The sequence below is a fragment of the Serpula lacrymans genome (genome assembly GCF_000218685.1).
Source record: "Serpula lacrymans var. lacrymans S7.9 unplaced genomic scaffold SERLAscaffold_6, whole genome shotgun sequence".
NCBI lineage: Eukaryota > Fungi > Basidiomycota > Agaricomycetes > Boletales > Serpulaceae > Serpula > Serpula lacrymans.
In genome coordinates, this window is record NW_006763295.1 from 424,840 (window position 1) to 440,316 (window position 15,477).

General features: G+C 47.8%; 4 protein-coding genes across 4 annotated transcripts; 1 reads left to right on the forward strand and 3 right to left on the reverse strand.

Annotated features, from left to right (window-relative positions):
* Positions 1-69: 69 nt before the first annotated feature.
* SERLADRAFT_436985 (uncharacterized protein) lies at positions 70-2,805 on the reverse strand (the record flags this gene model as incomplete). The annotated part of the gene is made up of 4 exons (XM_007317287.1): positions 70-1,822; positions 1,877-1,954; positions 2,016-2,106; positions 2,154-2,805. The coding sequence occupies 4 exons, from the start codon at positions 2,803-2,805 to the stop codon at positions 70-72; spliced, it is 2,574 nt and encodes an 857-aa protein (XP_007317349.1).
* Positions 2,806-3,041: 236 nt separating this feature from the next.
* SERLADRAFT_436986 (uncharacterized protein) lies at positions 3,042-4,476 on the reverse strand (the record flags this gene model as incomplete). Its single annotated transcript, XM_007317288.1, has 8 exons — positions 3,042-3,276; positions 3,328-3,409; positions 3,476-3,649; positions 3,719-3,896; positions 3,974-4,068; positions 4,101-4,238; positions 4,300-4,386; positions 4,446-4,476. The coding sequence occupies 8 exons, from the start codon at positions 4,474-4,476 to the stop codon at positions 3,042-3,044; spliced, it is 1,020 nt and encodes a 339-aa protein (XP_007317350.1).
* Positions 4,477-6,594: 2,118 nt separating this feature from the next.
* SERLADRAFT_448222 (uncharacterized protein) lies at positions 6,595-8,702 on the forward strand (the record flags this gene model as incomplete). The annotated part of the gene is made up of 6 exons (XM_007317289.1): positions 6,595-6,642; positions 6,697-6,819; positions 6,875-7,581; positions 7,640-7,988; positions 8,039-8,455; positions 8,506-8,702. 6 exons carry the CDS (start codon positions 6,627-6,629, stop codon positions 8,577-8,579), a joined length of 1,686 nt encoding a protein of 561 aa, XP_007317351.1.
* An 839-nt stretch (positions 8,703-9,541) lies between these two features.
* On the reverse strand, positions 9,542-15,316 carry SERLADRAFT_361029 (uncharacterized protein; the record flags this gene model as incomplete). The annotated part of the gene is made up of 17 exons (XM_007317290.1): positions 9,542-9,910; positions 9,994-10,497; positions 10,559-10,716; positions 10,768-10,825; positions 10,880-11,646; positions 11,699-12,182; positions 12,237-12,369; positions 12,426-12,582; positions 12,647-13,038; positions 13,094-13,154; positions 13,210-13,409; positions 13,466-13,504; positions 13,560-13,668; positions 13,726-14,031; positions 14,086-14,673; positions 14,726-14,955; positions 15,075-15,316. 15 exons carry the CDS (start codon positions 14,852-14,854, stop codon positions 10,296-10,298), a joined length of 3,783 nt encoding a protein of 1,260 aa, XP_007317352.1.
* Between the last annotated feature and the right edge of the window lie 161 nt (positions 15,317-15,477).

Sequence of the window (15,477 nt, forward strand, 5' to 3'; positions counted from 1 at the left end):
ATCGATTATAAGAAAACACTAACGAGTATCCTCAGCTGGGGAGGTTTGTTACAATAACATTTGAAACGTTCATGCGTTGGCAAGCACAGTCTGCTGATTTTTCATATTTCCTCGTCCGGAGGCATAGTTTGGTCTAATCTTTCTTCCACGCTGTTTCAATTTCCTTGACGATGCGTCTCTGGCTAAAGTTTGTTGTGGTCTTGTCATAGTGTCGCCTTGATTGTCCCTAAACTCTCCAGCTTCCGGTAGGTGACCATTACTCTGAAGGAGATTAATCTCCTCTATCTCGCTACGCGCATACGGTAATCTCACTTTCGCTTGAGCATTCATCCACACCCTTGTGTTGACAGGTGACGATTGTGATATGTACTCCCTACTAAGCGTCGACAAGGCCGGTAGATCTGGGCTGGGCGTCCTTGAATAATACATGGTCGATGGAGGTTGCAAAAAGCTCCTTTGCTGTTGCCTCGACGCTTGGGAGTATTCGGGTATCTGCCCTTGTGAGGACCGGCTGGGTAACCGTTCGGGGGATCGGGGTTGCTGCTGTTTGAATGGAGATGGGGAACGTGCTTGTGATCGGTCCAAAAATGAGCTGAGATCTTCCTCTGGCACCGAAGACAAACGACGCTGTACAAGTCGAGCTAGTGGGACAGAACGAGGGTGTTGATAGGAGATGCTACGACTTCGTGCTTCTGGAGATACAGGCGACGGGGGAGTAGTTGTGATACTTGTAGATAGTCTGCTTGATCTATTGGCAGGATTGCGAGCAGGAGTCATAGCAGGGACTGGAGGCAGTGGTGTATTGGGTGGGGGACCAGGAGGCGGGGGTGAATGTACGGAGATAGGAGAAGATAGGAATTCCAGGTGTTGTATATACTTCGCAAGTGTGCTCGGGGCGCCTGAAGTGTGTTGGGCGCTAGAGATACTGTTCACGTTCTGGCATGTTTGAGAGGCTTTGATATCTGATGCATCGTTGGGAGTCATATTTCCCATACGCTCGTAGACAAATCGACGCAATTGCTGAGAAGAGTCGTTTCCGTTTCCTTGACGTTGCTTTTGCTGGGGTATGTTGGTTTTATTTGGTACTATTGGTGTCCGCAGTAATGCAATGTCTGGAGAAAGTAAAGAACCTTGATAAGGGGAGAAATTTGATGACCACTGGGGTGATGAAGAGCTTGGTGGTGTAGGAAGCATGTTCTGCTGTAGACGCAAGTGCTGCATTTGTTTCTTCTGGTATTGCTGAGCTATCTCAATGGCAGATTGGCGGCGAGGCGGACATGCAGCAGGTAGGGTATCGTTCGCACGAGGCTCCACAAATATACGAGGATAAGGTTGAGAAAGTTGTGTTGCCCGAGCGGGAGAGAAAACAGGAGCCGTGGGTTGAAGACGATCGGAATAATTGGTGGCATAATCTGGTTCGACGGCAGTGGTCCTGAGAGCTTGTTGTGCAGCCAGGGCCATTTGCCATCCCAATAGAAGCCCTTGATTTGCGGAAGGAATTTCAATTTCGTCGTCCGTATAACTTTCGCTAACAGAGTTCCGATTACAATGCAAATAGTTGAAAGCAGCAGCTTCTTGGATAGCATTATTTCGTAGAAGGTCTTCATAACCAGTGGAAGAACGATAGGTATTATTGCGTTGTTGAGGACCAAGGCTCTCCAGGTTGGGGGGATGCTTGTTGTATGTTCTTCCTGCTTTCTCAGTTAAGGCAATATGCTCTAAGTTTGTACCTCCCGTTCGTGCCTGGGGATGGGAGACCGATTGCCCTTGCTTCTTCTGCGTGCGAGGATGAACATGAGAGTGGTGAGCTTGAGAGGCTCCCCTATGAGAGTTGTCATGGACCGGAGTGTGGGATCCAGCTCGAGATTGGGCTGACCGAGGATCGTCTGGTCCAAGTCCCCAAATCATACGCGACATATTGTCAGGTTCTTCTATAATCGTACCTTCAGCCCCGCTGGTAAAAATCAGCAAAGTTCGGTACAACAATGAACAACTATATATAAAGCAAAACGTACGAAGGGCAACGAGCATAGGGTAATGAGAGTGGGCCATGTAAAGCTGGTATTGGTCGGGGTGGAGAGCTGGCCCAATTGACCCAATCTGTTTCTGTACGAAAGGGATGAGGTGGATCTCATGCACATGTATAACCATACCTTCGTCGTCATCTAGGTCAACAGACTCCGCAGAGTATTTGCGACGAAGAAAGGAATCCGGTAGCTGCATACTGTTTTCAATAATTAGAACCGAGTCCGGAGACGAAGGTGGTGATGGGGTATAAGGTACGTCAAAAGGTGGAGGACAGACACGAGCTCGACTGCGTAGTCGACCAGAAGACATATAGGACGATACCGTAGAGTTGGAATCCATTATATCTGGAGGCCATTCAGGAGACGGTCTGAGGCGATCTGGCATCGATACAATGCGCAAGGCAGCGGACTCGAGCAGGGACTGCGTTGAAAATTCCGACAAGACCTCTGGCATCGACACTGTCCTTTGTTCCCCTTTATACGAGTCAGACGGACGCATATAAGGCAGTTGTTTGCGTTTGGGAGTGCGGCGCGTGATAACTGTTTGCCGGATGGGACCACTGGGGCTGTCTGGTAGTAAAGAGTGACTATATGCGCCTTTAACCTGGCTAGAGTTAAAAAAGGTGGCTTGCTGGGTGGAGGGTGAACTAGAATCCGGGCTATGCTGCATGTGAGCTGCCCCTGTTGCAACTAAAACTACCGCGCGATCTGTCTCGGGGAAAGGGGACTGAGAACAGGTTTGTACACCGCGGTCAACGTATTCCTTAATAGATCCCATTGTAGCTTGCGTATGAATGGGTAATACAAGGAGCTTAAGCGTCGGGGCTGCGAATTGCAGAACACAAAGAAACCCAGAGATAGAAGGGGAAATGGGAGAATGACGAGAAAGGGAAGGTGAGCAAGATGATATAAACCCCGACAGCTCGCGGGGTGGTCGGAGCTTTAAAGTATCCTTCAAGGTGTAAGTAGCACCCCAAGATATTGTGTAGGAGCGATACATGGGACTATACAAGTTTATGCATCTGCCTTCTTGAAGAAACTCGACAGCTTTGACATCCCATTTACATTTGCCTTCTTCAACTTTTCCACGCCATTTGATGATTTAACCTGGTTTTTGCGTTTCTTCCCCGTGTCCTCTTCATTTGTAGCTGCATTTTTCTTCTTCGATTTGCTCGTATTGGCATTGGTCGCAAGAAGCGCTGCCTGCTCGTTTGAAAATGTTTTGAGATAGGCATTCAGCGCGGTGAAACTGAAATCGAATTAATAAGATGATAAACAAGACGAAAACAGATACACGCACTCGTAGGATGACAGTAGTGTCTGGTATATACTTGGTGGAATATATTGAGAGATAAGATCACAAGCAGCTTTTACACGACCAACTGTTAAGAAAATGTAGGAGCCATCAAATTCTGGGGGGGCTCAGCAGTCAGATGGAATACACAAACGTTCTAGCAGGTCCTCTCTTCCATCCTCCATCAACCCGTCCTTAGCCATGCTGCGTATCAAGCTACGTGACTTCTCGAGAATTTCAGGTTTTGATAGTCTCTCTACTTTTGATCGTAAATAGGCCAATAAATTATCTGGTGAAAAGCGGTACACCGTAATTTCAGTTGTTATCTCTAGGAAATAGACGTCAAGTAACGAAATGAGTACTTTAAGAAAAGTAGTACCTTTCACATCGCAAATACGACTCATGGCTGCTTTAATGCAGTCCAATGAAGCGAGTTGCATGATATCCCTCTGAGATGGTATTGCGGATGCATCTTGTACGGCTGGAGTAGATTCAATCGGCGTTTTAGCGAGCTTGACAGCAGCTTCTTCGAAGATATCATCTATTGGTCGAAAATTTCCAGGTGATCCGTCATTCTGTTCCCAAGAAGAGTAAGGGTAAGGTGAGCAGAATTCGTAAAATGACAAATGACCAAAGTGGCCTTTATACGCACAGGTTGTGAAGCAAGTAGTATCTGAATTATCAGGAAGGCAGGATCCACAGGCGTCATTAAGAGCAATTTCCCATCTACACCTCGTTTTGATGATACTGAGATTATATGAATTAAAGTCCGAACACACCTGAAACTACTTCCTCCCCGATAAACCATGAGCGGGTGTTTGGGGGGGTGACAGACTGTATTTCTAGTATTGACATTTTCTGTCTTGGATGAGACGGATCCACAAGCTTCTCTTGAGGCAAGAATAAACATGCAAGGCCTTGAGAGTTGAACCATGAAAATCAATGATTGGATATGGAAAATAGATGAACATGCACTACCAGTACGGGGATGGGGAAGGCGCCAGAGTGGTGCCGCAGATTCGTTAACCTTGTCATTCAAGTGAAGTGTGAGGGCATCAATGACAGCTGTGAGTGCGATATTCTAAGTTCTATGTCAGTGTCAAGCCACCGGTAGTAATGCTTACAAAGTGGTAAAATTCCAACGTGGGCGGTCATTGCGAAAGCCAAGTTAGTCTCAATGAGTAATGTATCTGTCGATACGTCGTTGGACAGTCGAAAAGCGTGATTTGTGAGCAGATGCGAACTTCAAGCAAGTGAGCGCGTTGTTTGCGCGTTGTTTGGCATAAACAGTGGAATTCTTACCATACCGTAGTACCGGTCAGTACCAGTTAAATCATTCATATGTATTTCGCCGCATATTTTATTACCAGTACAGTAGTAGAGTCGAATCATGTCATCGTCATTGACTTTTCATAATAAACATTACATATTACGGGGTTACCGTTGTATCATCCGAAGACATGCACATTCCTACTACATCTCCGTTACTGGCAATTGCGCTCATGTCCCCATTAACCAAGGTGCCATCAGTACACGGAGCAGCATCTGTTGTCGTCGAACCGGCGGGCACAGATCCGTCCGTTGCTGGAGTAGTAGCAGGAGCACCACCATTAGCTGAGGTGTTCGGATCTGGAGCTGCGGAACCGTTGTCAGCACCTGCATCAGCACCTGGTTCACCAGAATTGGGATTAGTATCAGTTTCACCAGGTGGGAGAGCACCGGAATCACCGTTGGTAGGGGCACCGGCAGCACCAGGGTCACCAGAGGTGGGAGCAGCGCCGGGTTCGCCAGGAGTGGGAGCAGCACCAGGTTGACCGGGAGCGGGGGCAGCACCAGGGTCGCCAGGGGCGGGAGCAGCGCCGGGTTCGCCAAAAGTGGGAGCAGCACCAGGTTGACCGGGAGCGGGGGCAGCACCAGGTTGACCGGGAGCGGGGGCAGCACCAGGGTCGCCAGGGGCGGGAGCAGCGCCGGGTTCGCCAGGAGTGGGAGCAGCACCAGGGTCGCCAGGGGTGGGAGCAGCGCCGGGTTCGCCAGGAGTGGGAGCAGCACCAGGTTGGCCGGGAGCGGGGGCAGCACCAGGGTCACCAGAGGCAGGAGCAGCGCCTGGTTCTCCAGGAGTGGGAGCAGCCCCAGGTTCTCCAGGGCCGGGAGCAGCGCCGGGTTCGCCAGGAGTGGGAGCAGCGCCAGGTTCGCCGGGGGCGGGGGCAGCGCCGGGTTGACCAGAAGCCGTGTCATCGATAGCTGGAGCAGCGTCGTAATTTCCAGTGGTGTCAGCAACGGAACAGTCAGGAGGGGTAGCCCTAGTGAGCAAGAACCTAGGCAAGTTGTTTGATCCCCCGTTACTTTCCTTGTGCTCTTCCACAGAAACGCAGCGATACGATACATTGTTGAACTCCCGCCTGAAGATTCCGCCAGAGGACACTATGTCGCGCTTGCCAAAGAACATGGGGATATGTTCTTGCTCTCTGCTGCAAAAGTAGCGACGCTCGACATCCTCCGAAGGAGTCTGAAAGACACGTATAAGTATGAAATGATTCATGTAAAGACAATCTCACAGGTTGAACCGCCCGCCGTACGGAAGCAATAGGCGTAGCGTTCGTGAATGCTCTGAAGAGAAGAATAAGAGTTATTGTGGTAGTAAAGGAGCGCATTGTATAAAGAATGTAGAGTAGTCGCGTTGACTGTGGTAAATAGTTGTGGTGGTTGATGAAGAAGGAAAGGAATGCTGAAAATCGTATTGGAAGGTGTCTTATATACCATGCGGTGAGGAGGCTGACATTGGGATTCGCAGAGCTGACAGTCCAATGGCATGACGCGGTTGAGTGTACTAACCATTTTTATTCTCCGAAAATTGGCATTCCAATTTGGCGCTCACCTGAGTTAATCGTTGTTGATGAAATTCGCCTATCGCACCATGACGCTCATCCGACAAGATCAAATGGTGTCGATGTCAGAGGCACCCATCCGCGACCTATGATCCCCCAATAACCGCAGACACGTCCAGTCCCTTCCTCCGAGGTAAACTTCCTCGAGGTAAAGGATTGTAAAAACCTGAGCCGTCAAAAGACAGATGAGCTCGGAATGGCGATGATACGGTTTCAGAAACCAGCGTCTGGAAGTTGGCTACAGTCAGTGGTAAAGTCTGGCGGGAAACTTGAAGCCAAGCTGAAGTAGTTGTGTTGAGCGAGCCGGTGTGCCGAATCTGAATTTATTGCCCATATTCCCACGCCACCGGCTAAATGCCCTGAGCACAGATGACGGTAAACTTGAACTGTCACAAAGTCTTTCAATCCATACTACTCACAATGGCTTCCTCATCTGGTGCGTACCTACTTCAAAAGTCATATCATAAATACTCATTAACTTATCAAACAGCTGTCGGGAAGCTTTCTCGCGAGGAATTCCGTCGCCAAAAAGATCTCGATGCCGCTCGTAAAGCTGGAACCGCACCTGCAGCTCTCGATGAAGAGGGAAGACCCATCAACCCTCATATTCCTCGTAAGCTTCTTTACATTTTTACTATTCGTTGTCACACTGAACCTTGTCCTCTCAGAGTACATCTCACAGGCACCTTGGTATCTCGACACGGGTGCTCCCTCTCTAAGCCATCAACGGAGACCGCAAGATGACCGTACTTCAAACAAACTCGAAAACTGGTATGACCGTGGTGCAAAGGCCGGCCCAGCGGCCAAAAAGTACCGCAAGGGGGCATGCGAGAATTGCGGAGCCTTGACTCACAAGAAACAAGACTGTCTAGAACGACCTCGAAAAAAAGGTGCCAAATTTACAAACCAGGATATTCAGGCGGACGAGATAATACAGGAAGTTGCTTCGGGATATGATGCTAAGCGAGACAGATGGAATGGGTTTGACCCAAGCGAGCACAAGAAGATTTACGAGGAGTATGCCGCAATCGAGGCCGCTAGGCAAAAACTAAGGGAAGAGGAAATCGACAATCAAACAACGACGGACCTCGCTGCAGTACGGAAGGTAGCAAAGGCAGGAAAGAGGGAAGATAAAGAAGCTGATCCTGACTTTGGGTCAAGTGAAGAAGAAGATGCTGATGAGGAGAAGTATGCGGATGCAGCCGACGCGGTCGGTCAGAAGCTTGACACAAAAACACGTATAACCGTTCGAAATCTCCGTATCCGTGAAGACACAGCAAAATACCTCATTAACCTGGATCCTTCAAGTGCTTATTACGACCCTAAAACTCGCTCCATGCGTGATGCTCCAGACAAAAATATTCCCGCGGAAGATGTGAGTAAAATTCATTAAATCCTTGGTAAAATAACATGATTGACATGGTGTGATATAGGCTGTATTCGCTGGTGATAACTTTTTCAGACACTCGGGTGAAGCACCAGATGTTCAGCAACTCCAGCTTTTCGCATGGCAAGCCTCCGCCCGAGGCAACGATGTTCACCTTAATGCCAACCCCACACAGGGTCAGTTGCTCCACCAGGAGTACAGAGAAAAGAAGGAGCAAATGAAGGACGTGTCCAAAGTCAGCATACTCGCTAAATATGGCGGTGCGGAATATCTCGAGAGAGCTCCAAAAGAGCTGTTGCAAGGTCAGACAGAGGACTATATTGAGTATTCGCGTACTGGTCATGTCATTAAAGGGAGAGAGCGTGCCAAGGCAAAAACGAAATACCCTGAGGATGGTAAGTTTTCTGAGTTGTGTGATAAATTCATTTTCTTACTTTTACTCTAGTTTATGTGAATAACCATACTGATGTATGGGGCTCCTGGTACGACATGTCAACCGGGAATTGGGGCTATGCATGTTGTCACTCCGACATCCACATCTCTTATTGCGCTGGTCAAGCTGGTATTGAAGCAGCCAAGGCATCTAGTGCCCAGGTTCTTCTCTCTTCATCAGTAAATCCTCCGACCGACGAGCAAAAGGAAGAAGAGGAAACCGAAAAACCTGGAGAAAGAGTAGAGCAGAATTTCTCCAAGAAGCGAGTAGGAGAAGGTGATGTCAAAATAGACAAGGATCGACTAGCATATGCTCTCAACGAGGAGAAAAAGAGGAAAGCAAGGGGTGGCGGCGACGATGAGGACAGGTTCAACAAGAAGAAGAAGCCCTTAGAAAGTGGTAGCCACGATGTTACGGAGGAGCAACTTGGTGCGTTTCCATCATTTTATTCTCTATCCACTTACTCATTGTCTTTACAGAGGCCTACCGTATGCAACGCCGGAATGCAGAAGACCCGATGGCTAATTATGTTGACAACGAGAACTCATATTAATCTATCTTATATCATAATGTGTTTTAGCATGCCATTACCATTCAACCAACTGTATTTTATGAACTGTAACTTAGTATTCATCTCAGTGATTGTCTACCCTTCTTCTGCCAAGGTATTATTGTCACGTGGAAGGTTGATACCGCGAATCGGTTCATCCGCAAGTTGAACTTCTCACCCGTCAAAAATAAGTACATTTGTATAGACCTGGACAATGGCACCTCTGTCTCTCTGACTTCAATGCATTTCTCGACAGCGGCTGCCCTGCTTTTTGGGCTGGGGACCCGCATCGTGCTCGACAAGTTCTACTTCGATTCGTCTGCTGAGGGTGTGGAGTCAACCGTAGGGGATGTCATCTTGCTGGGTGTTATTCAGGGCGTCGGGCTCTACTATGCTCTCATGGAATGGACTGAGCTAGCGTTCGTAGTAGCCTTTGGCATAGCAGCCCGCCTCGCCATGGAATTCGCACTCCTACAAGACATGTCCAAATGCGCTCTTACCCTACTCGGTGTTGCTATCGGAGTGCTGTTCACAGACGTCTTATCGCAGCTCATCGAGGACGGGTATTTCTACGACTACGACACGAGCAGCGAGCGTGGAAGCGCGTATGCACCGGCAAAGCGGAAGCGTCTCGTCAAATTCCAGCGCAGTGACGAGTATACCGTCATCGAGAGCCGTCAACCTCCCAGTCGGTCTCGCCGTGACTCTGATGCACGTAGGAGAAGGGACTGGAATACCGATTCAACTGGGCCTCCGTCTCTATCTTCCAATTCTGATACGGTCGACCCCACGTTGCCCCCGCTGGAACGGGAGGTTGCGGTGCTGCGCGCTCGTGCGTCGTTGGCAGACAGTGAAAGGAGACGCTTTAAAGAGGAGAAGAAGTGGGCGATATCGCAAGGAAACCTTGCCCGTGCATCACAAATGAGCTGGCAAGTGAAAAGATACAGTGCACTTACGCAGAGTTTTCAACGAGAGGCAGACGCAAGGCTCCTTGAAGGTGTGTATAATGTGGCGTATGAATGTGAAGGGCCTATCAATATAATTGCTCTATAGTAACAGCAGTACGCGCGCAACAGCAGGAGATCAGAACGACGACACAAAGGACAGAGAGATACCACAGTGAAAGACACACAAACCACGCTCGCCAGCAGGCAGGCACTTCTTCAACCCGACAGATATTTACCCGCGAACCAACTCAAGAGGTTGTATTGGATCGAAATTCCAACGTCACCCTTGACTTTGGGCGCCATCAATCCCAGCGGCCCCGAAAGCAGAGTGGAGGGACCCTGAAGTCCGCCATTCGTCTTCAAGTGCGATAACTACAAGTGTAAAGAGTGGGTCGACCGTTCTCTCACCTACAGTAACGATGAGCTCATCTGATTCTTTCGCTATTTCAGTACACATGACTGTAATGCTTACGTCGATTATCACCATGATCATGACTTTACAGCAAGGGTTAGCACTACGTCCAAAATTACCATTGTATTACCAGATCTTGCTTGTGATATAGGTTTCGAGGTTAAACCATGTTTTTTGCTTCATTGAGGTTAATATTTGATATTCAAGCTAAACAATATTTGAAATACATCCATGGTAGAGCACTTGCGATTAAGACAGCTATTGGTGATGCGACAGTACGAAGGTGAGTGGAAGAAAAAGAACAAGAGATAGTAAGAAAATAGGATAGAATCCAAATATAGAAAACAACAGGACGATACATCAGCGAAAGGACGACTTCCCATTCGTCCTTATCGAAGGACTAGATACAGAACCATTCGTCTTCGCACTAGTGTTAATACGTGGCTTCTTATTGGCGATGTCGGCTGATGCTCTAGGAGCTCCTTCTTTCATCACCATTTTCGCATGTATCTCCTCCAGTTTGGATGCCTTGACTTTCTTTGGCCAGAAGAGAGTAACAAATCTATTTGCGACGTTATTGTCAAAGAGGATTTTTTTTACAAAGAGAAAGGCCAGTCACTCACGCCCACAAGTGACGACGCCATCTTTCGGTATCTTCACCGGCAGCCTGCTTGGCGGTGAGAACAACCTCTATACGTCGACCGATGGCAGCGAGAGAATCCTTCAAGATAGCCACTTTATCATCTCTAGGCATATCTTCGCCCGACAATTTGAGTTGTTTCTGAAAACATATGAGCAGAACTGGAATATTATAATCACAAAAACCACTTACAAGTTGCTTCTTTACAGGACGCAGTTCCTCCTTTGTCGCAGCTTCATCCATCGAGGGGCTTGAAAAACAAAAGGTGAGAAAACGAATGATGCGAAGGGTAATCCAAACATACCACTCGTCTGATGACTCCGAATCAGTGAAAGTCGGCGTCGGTCGACGTTTACGTTTCTTCGTGCTGCCGTCATCGACAGACGCAACAGCTTCGCTTTCGGCTCGTCGCTTTAGACTACTTGTCGATGATGACGCTACGGCTGTCGGGGGAGGAGTGGCTGATACTTTTAGCTGTCCCTTGGTCCGCAAGGAACTCTCATACGAACGTAGCTTCTCGTCGTGCTCACGAAGTATGCTCAACAGAAAATCTCCCCGGCGTACCAAGTGGATGGCATTTGGAATTGGTCTGCTTGCAGAATCTTCACCTTTCTTGCCTTCTTCTAGGAAAAATTTGCCTTCTAGACCTAATCTTGAGTCTTTTGCCATTGCCTCCCAATTTCCAAAGCCATAGAGAAAAGCACCAACAAGAAGCATAGAATCTTCCTGAGGCCCCCATCGCCCAGACCAATTCAAAGTAGGTCTGATATTTTCGATGGGAATGGCCCAGTTATAAAGCTCCTCCGTTGTTAGATCGCTCAAGAAATTATACAAGATGCGTAGGTCTCGATGGCGTGACAGAACTGTTTCCGCGTTGATATTGCCCACATTACGATAGGAGACCAAAACAGCCTTGCTCTTTTGCGCATTGGTAAGAGTTTCTCCAGCTGCTATTCGTGCACGTTTTTGAGAATTGTTTTCTTCAACTGCGTTGGAACATATCTCGATGATGTCATCCGAAACATCTATCATCATGCCTTTGTTCTTCTCCGTGAGTTTGGATTCATTGACCTATTGAAACGTTAGCGAGATGTTCATAGTAACGCAACTGAACCCAACATACAATAACGTCATAACGTTGGCGAATATCCCCCCAACGTTGCAGACTGCGAATAAGAACACGGACATCGCGTTCTTTCAACTCCATGGCTTTTTGGCTAGCAGTTTTCCTCGTAGCTCCAGGGGCTTTGGGCTTCTTGGGTGCAGGCGTAGTCGTCGGCTGGTCGACGTCCATACCCTCGTAGGACACTGGCGCGTGTGATCGCTTGCGATCTCTTGAATCTTGCTGAGCCAGCTCTTCCGCCTTCCGGTGATCCTCCTCTTTCTCAAACTTCTGGCGCTCTTCCATGGGAATGATGTCTTCCCAGCTCATATCATTCTTGACGTCGCTCACGGCGGCAAACTGTGCGAGGAAACCTTCACCACCAAGCGATGTACCGCCATCACCATTATCAGCCAATGTTTCGTGGTCTTCCGCGCGATTCAGAATGTCATCCAAGTCCATCTCATCCAACTTTTGGTTTTGTTGAGAGTCGTCCTTGTCAAACCTGAAAGGCTGTTAGCCTTGCCTAACTCTTAAATATAACAAGGACGATACTTACATCTTTTGAGCACCATACTTTAGGACAGCGGTAAGTTCATCTTTGCTGAGGTTGTCGGGCTTGCTGGCCTCCTTAACCTTCTCGATCCCCTTACCACTCAAATGAGCTTGTGAAGTATCCATTTGATTGATGACTGAATAGAATATGTCAATCGAATTACTTCAGATTGCTGCGAAACTATGTACTTACTAGCGTATTCAAGAACCATCTTCTTTTTCGCTCGCTCTAGGACATCCTCTTCCATTGTATCTTTACTGACGAAACGATACACGCTGACATGCGACTTTTGGCCTATACGATGGGCCCTTGCCATAGCCTGCAGGTCATTTTGGGGATTCCAATCGCTCTACATGGATGTGCCAGACATTAGCGAAATGCGACCCAGTCAAATAAAACTTAAAACCACTGACATCGAATATGATGACAGTATCAGCAGTCTCAAGATTGATTCCCAATCCTCCTGCACGAGTTGAGAGTAGAAACGCAAAGTCAGGCGAACCAGGAGCATTGAAGTGAGCAATCGACTTCTTCCGAGCCTCGGATGCAACCATGCCGTCCAAACGCTGGTGCTGGTAACCCCTCAAAGACATGTAGTCGCTGAGGATGTCCAGCATCCGGACCATTTGACTGAATATCAGGACACGGTGACCATCTTGTCGAAGGCGAACCATTAGTTTGTCAAGTAGCACCATTTTCCCGCTGTTCATGACAAGACCCTTGAGGGTCTCCTCGGAGTTGTCTGTGCGGACCTCGGCACCGTCAAACAAATAGGGGTGATTGGCGGCCTTTTTGAGCTCCATGGCTGCATCCAGACCTTTAATAAGAAGCCAGGACATGAAATCGACTCAAAAGCGTACCGATGTTAAGCAAGCTGATGTTATTATTGCCATTTGCACTCTTGATGAGGCCTTGGAAGTTCTATGAAGTACCATTTGAAATCGGAAATCTGTCACGCCTGATGTCATGCACATACCTTCGTCAAGATATTTTTATAGAAATGTGTTTGCAATGCACTCATTTCTACTCGCAGAATACGCTCGCTCTTGGTAGGCAAAGACGTGAGCACATCGCGTTTCAGTCTCCTCAACATCAATGATTCTAATTGCTCGTGCAGCTCCTTTATCTTGGCCTCATGGTCTGCGTCGTTTAGATCAAACTCGTTACTCAGCGCAACTGCCAATCAATTATGAGCTATGCCTAGGTTGTCACGCAATGTCAAATCAACTCACATTTCTCAGGCATCAAAAAGTGCATCAAGGACAGCAACTCTGATGGAAAGATTGGTGACATTCATTTTATAAAGTCAATGTGACAGCAACTTACCTTTCACGTTGTTTTGAAGGGGAGTACCTGTGATGAGGAGCTTTGAAGCAGCTGAAAACGACCTTAATGCTTCATATAACTGGCTCTCCGAGTTTTTCAATCGATGCGCCTTTCACCATATATCCCGTTAGGATGATATTTACAATAACAACTTAAACCGCCTCACCTCGTCCACAGCAAGAGCATGCCACTTGATATCTGCTAGATCCTTGGCGTCCCGAAGAGTAAGCTCATAAGTAGTGAGCAATACATTCATCTTCAGCCTCTTATTGGATGGGCCGAACTCATACGTCCGTATAACTTCACGGGCCGCTGCGGTGCCAATGTACGTGATGACATTGATGTCGGGTGCCCATGCGGCGAATTGTGTTTGCCATGCGGTTATAGTTGACAGCGGGACGATAACAAGGAATGGTCCGTACTGATGCATCTCGTGGAATAAATAGGAAATAAAGGCAACCGTTTGAACAGTCTAGGAATGATTCATCAGTCGCCGAGGCTAAGGCTAGTTAGGATAGAGCAGTACCTTGCCAAGACCCATTTCATCGGCCAAGATGCCATTCTCTCCCTTGCTCCATAGATAAGCAAGCCAATTAAGTCCAGTGAGCTGGAAATCCTTCAACTCTCCACCGGTGGCAGTGATATAGTCAGGATCTTTGGTAATCTTTTGGAAAGTAGGTCGTTGGGTGCGAGCATATTGCATACTCTTATAAGGGAACTTGGCCTCCGCTTCTCGTGATCGGTACGCTTCAATTTGAATTTTTGCGATGGGTCGAATTTCGTCCTGCGTCTCCCAAGTGCAGTGCTCGTAGTTAAGGCCTGTCCACTTACAAAAATATTCAAGCTGGCCTTCAACATCACCACTGTCTCTATGCGAAACAATGCGCTCAACGATTTTGTAGGTTTCAAGCTCTTCTTTTTCTCGTTCCTTGTCCAGTAAAAGTGCTTCAGCATCTTCCCGAGACAGACCAGGAGCGGATAGGCGGGCCTGATAGAGCTTATAAGCTTTGATATAATTATCGACACGCTTCAATCCTTTGAAACGTTTTAAAAACTCATAAGTTTCATCGGTGTTGTGCAAGTGTGAAAAGTTCTTCCACTTGATGTGGAACCGCTGAAGAGTTGTGTTAGCTATATATTACGTAAATACGACAAGAATGTCTTACAATGTTATCCGACCATAAATCTTCGGAATCATCCTCGCGACCTTCGTCTCTGCAGTGACTTAAAACTGCCTCGATCTCATCTTCCTCCTTGAACTGAGCATTTGGATCAACGTAGTAGCCTGTTTCCATCTCCTCCTCCTCAAGTTGCGCCAAGTCCTGAACGTCGTCGATGTAATTTGGAATCTTACCGCCTCTGCTGGATACTCGAATTTCGTCGCCAGAGACACGGGCTTTCTTCTTTTTCTTGGAACGTGAGCCATACTCAGAGTCAGAGTCGGAGGATGAAGGGCGGGAGACTGGAGAGTGATATAAGTACTGAGAAATGATCGACACGAGGACCTCATACCACCTTTTGGCCTGGGAGCTGATGAGGAAGGGAGCGACTTCTTTTTCCTCTGTACTTTCTTTTTTCCGTACTCATCATCAGCATAAGAACCGTCCTCTTCTTCATCATCGTCGTCATCGTCCACATGGTCTTCGTAACCCTAGAAAAAAATGGTTAAGAATCTGAGAGAATGGTAGTAGAAATGGAGAACATTGCGTACAGAATCCTCGGCATCCTGGTAGAAAATGATGAGTGAGCTTAATTTAGAGAAAGAGAAGAGGGGAAAGAGCATTTAGGTGACATACAGAATCCTTGTGGGCATAAGTTGATGGGCCAGCGACGGCCTGCTCGATGGTGGGGGACGGCATGTCCTCGACGTAGTCACCGTCGGCGTCGGGGTCATTGTCCTTGTTGTGGTCGCTGTTTG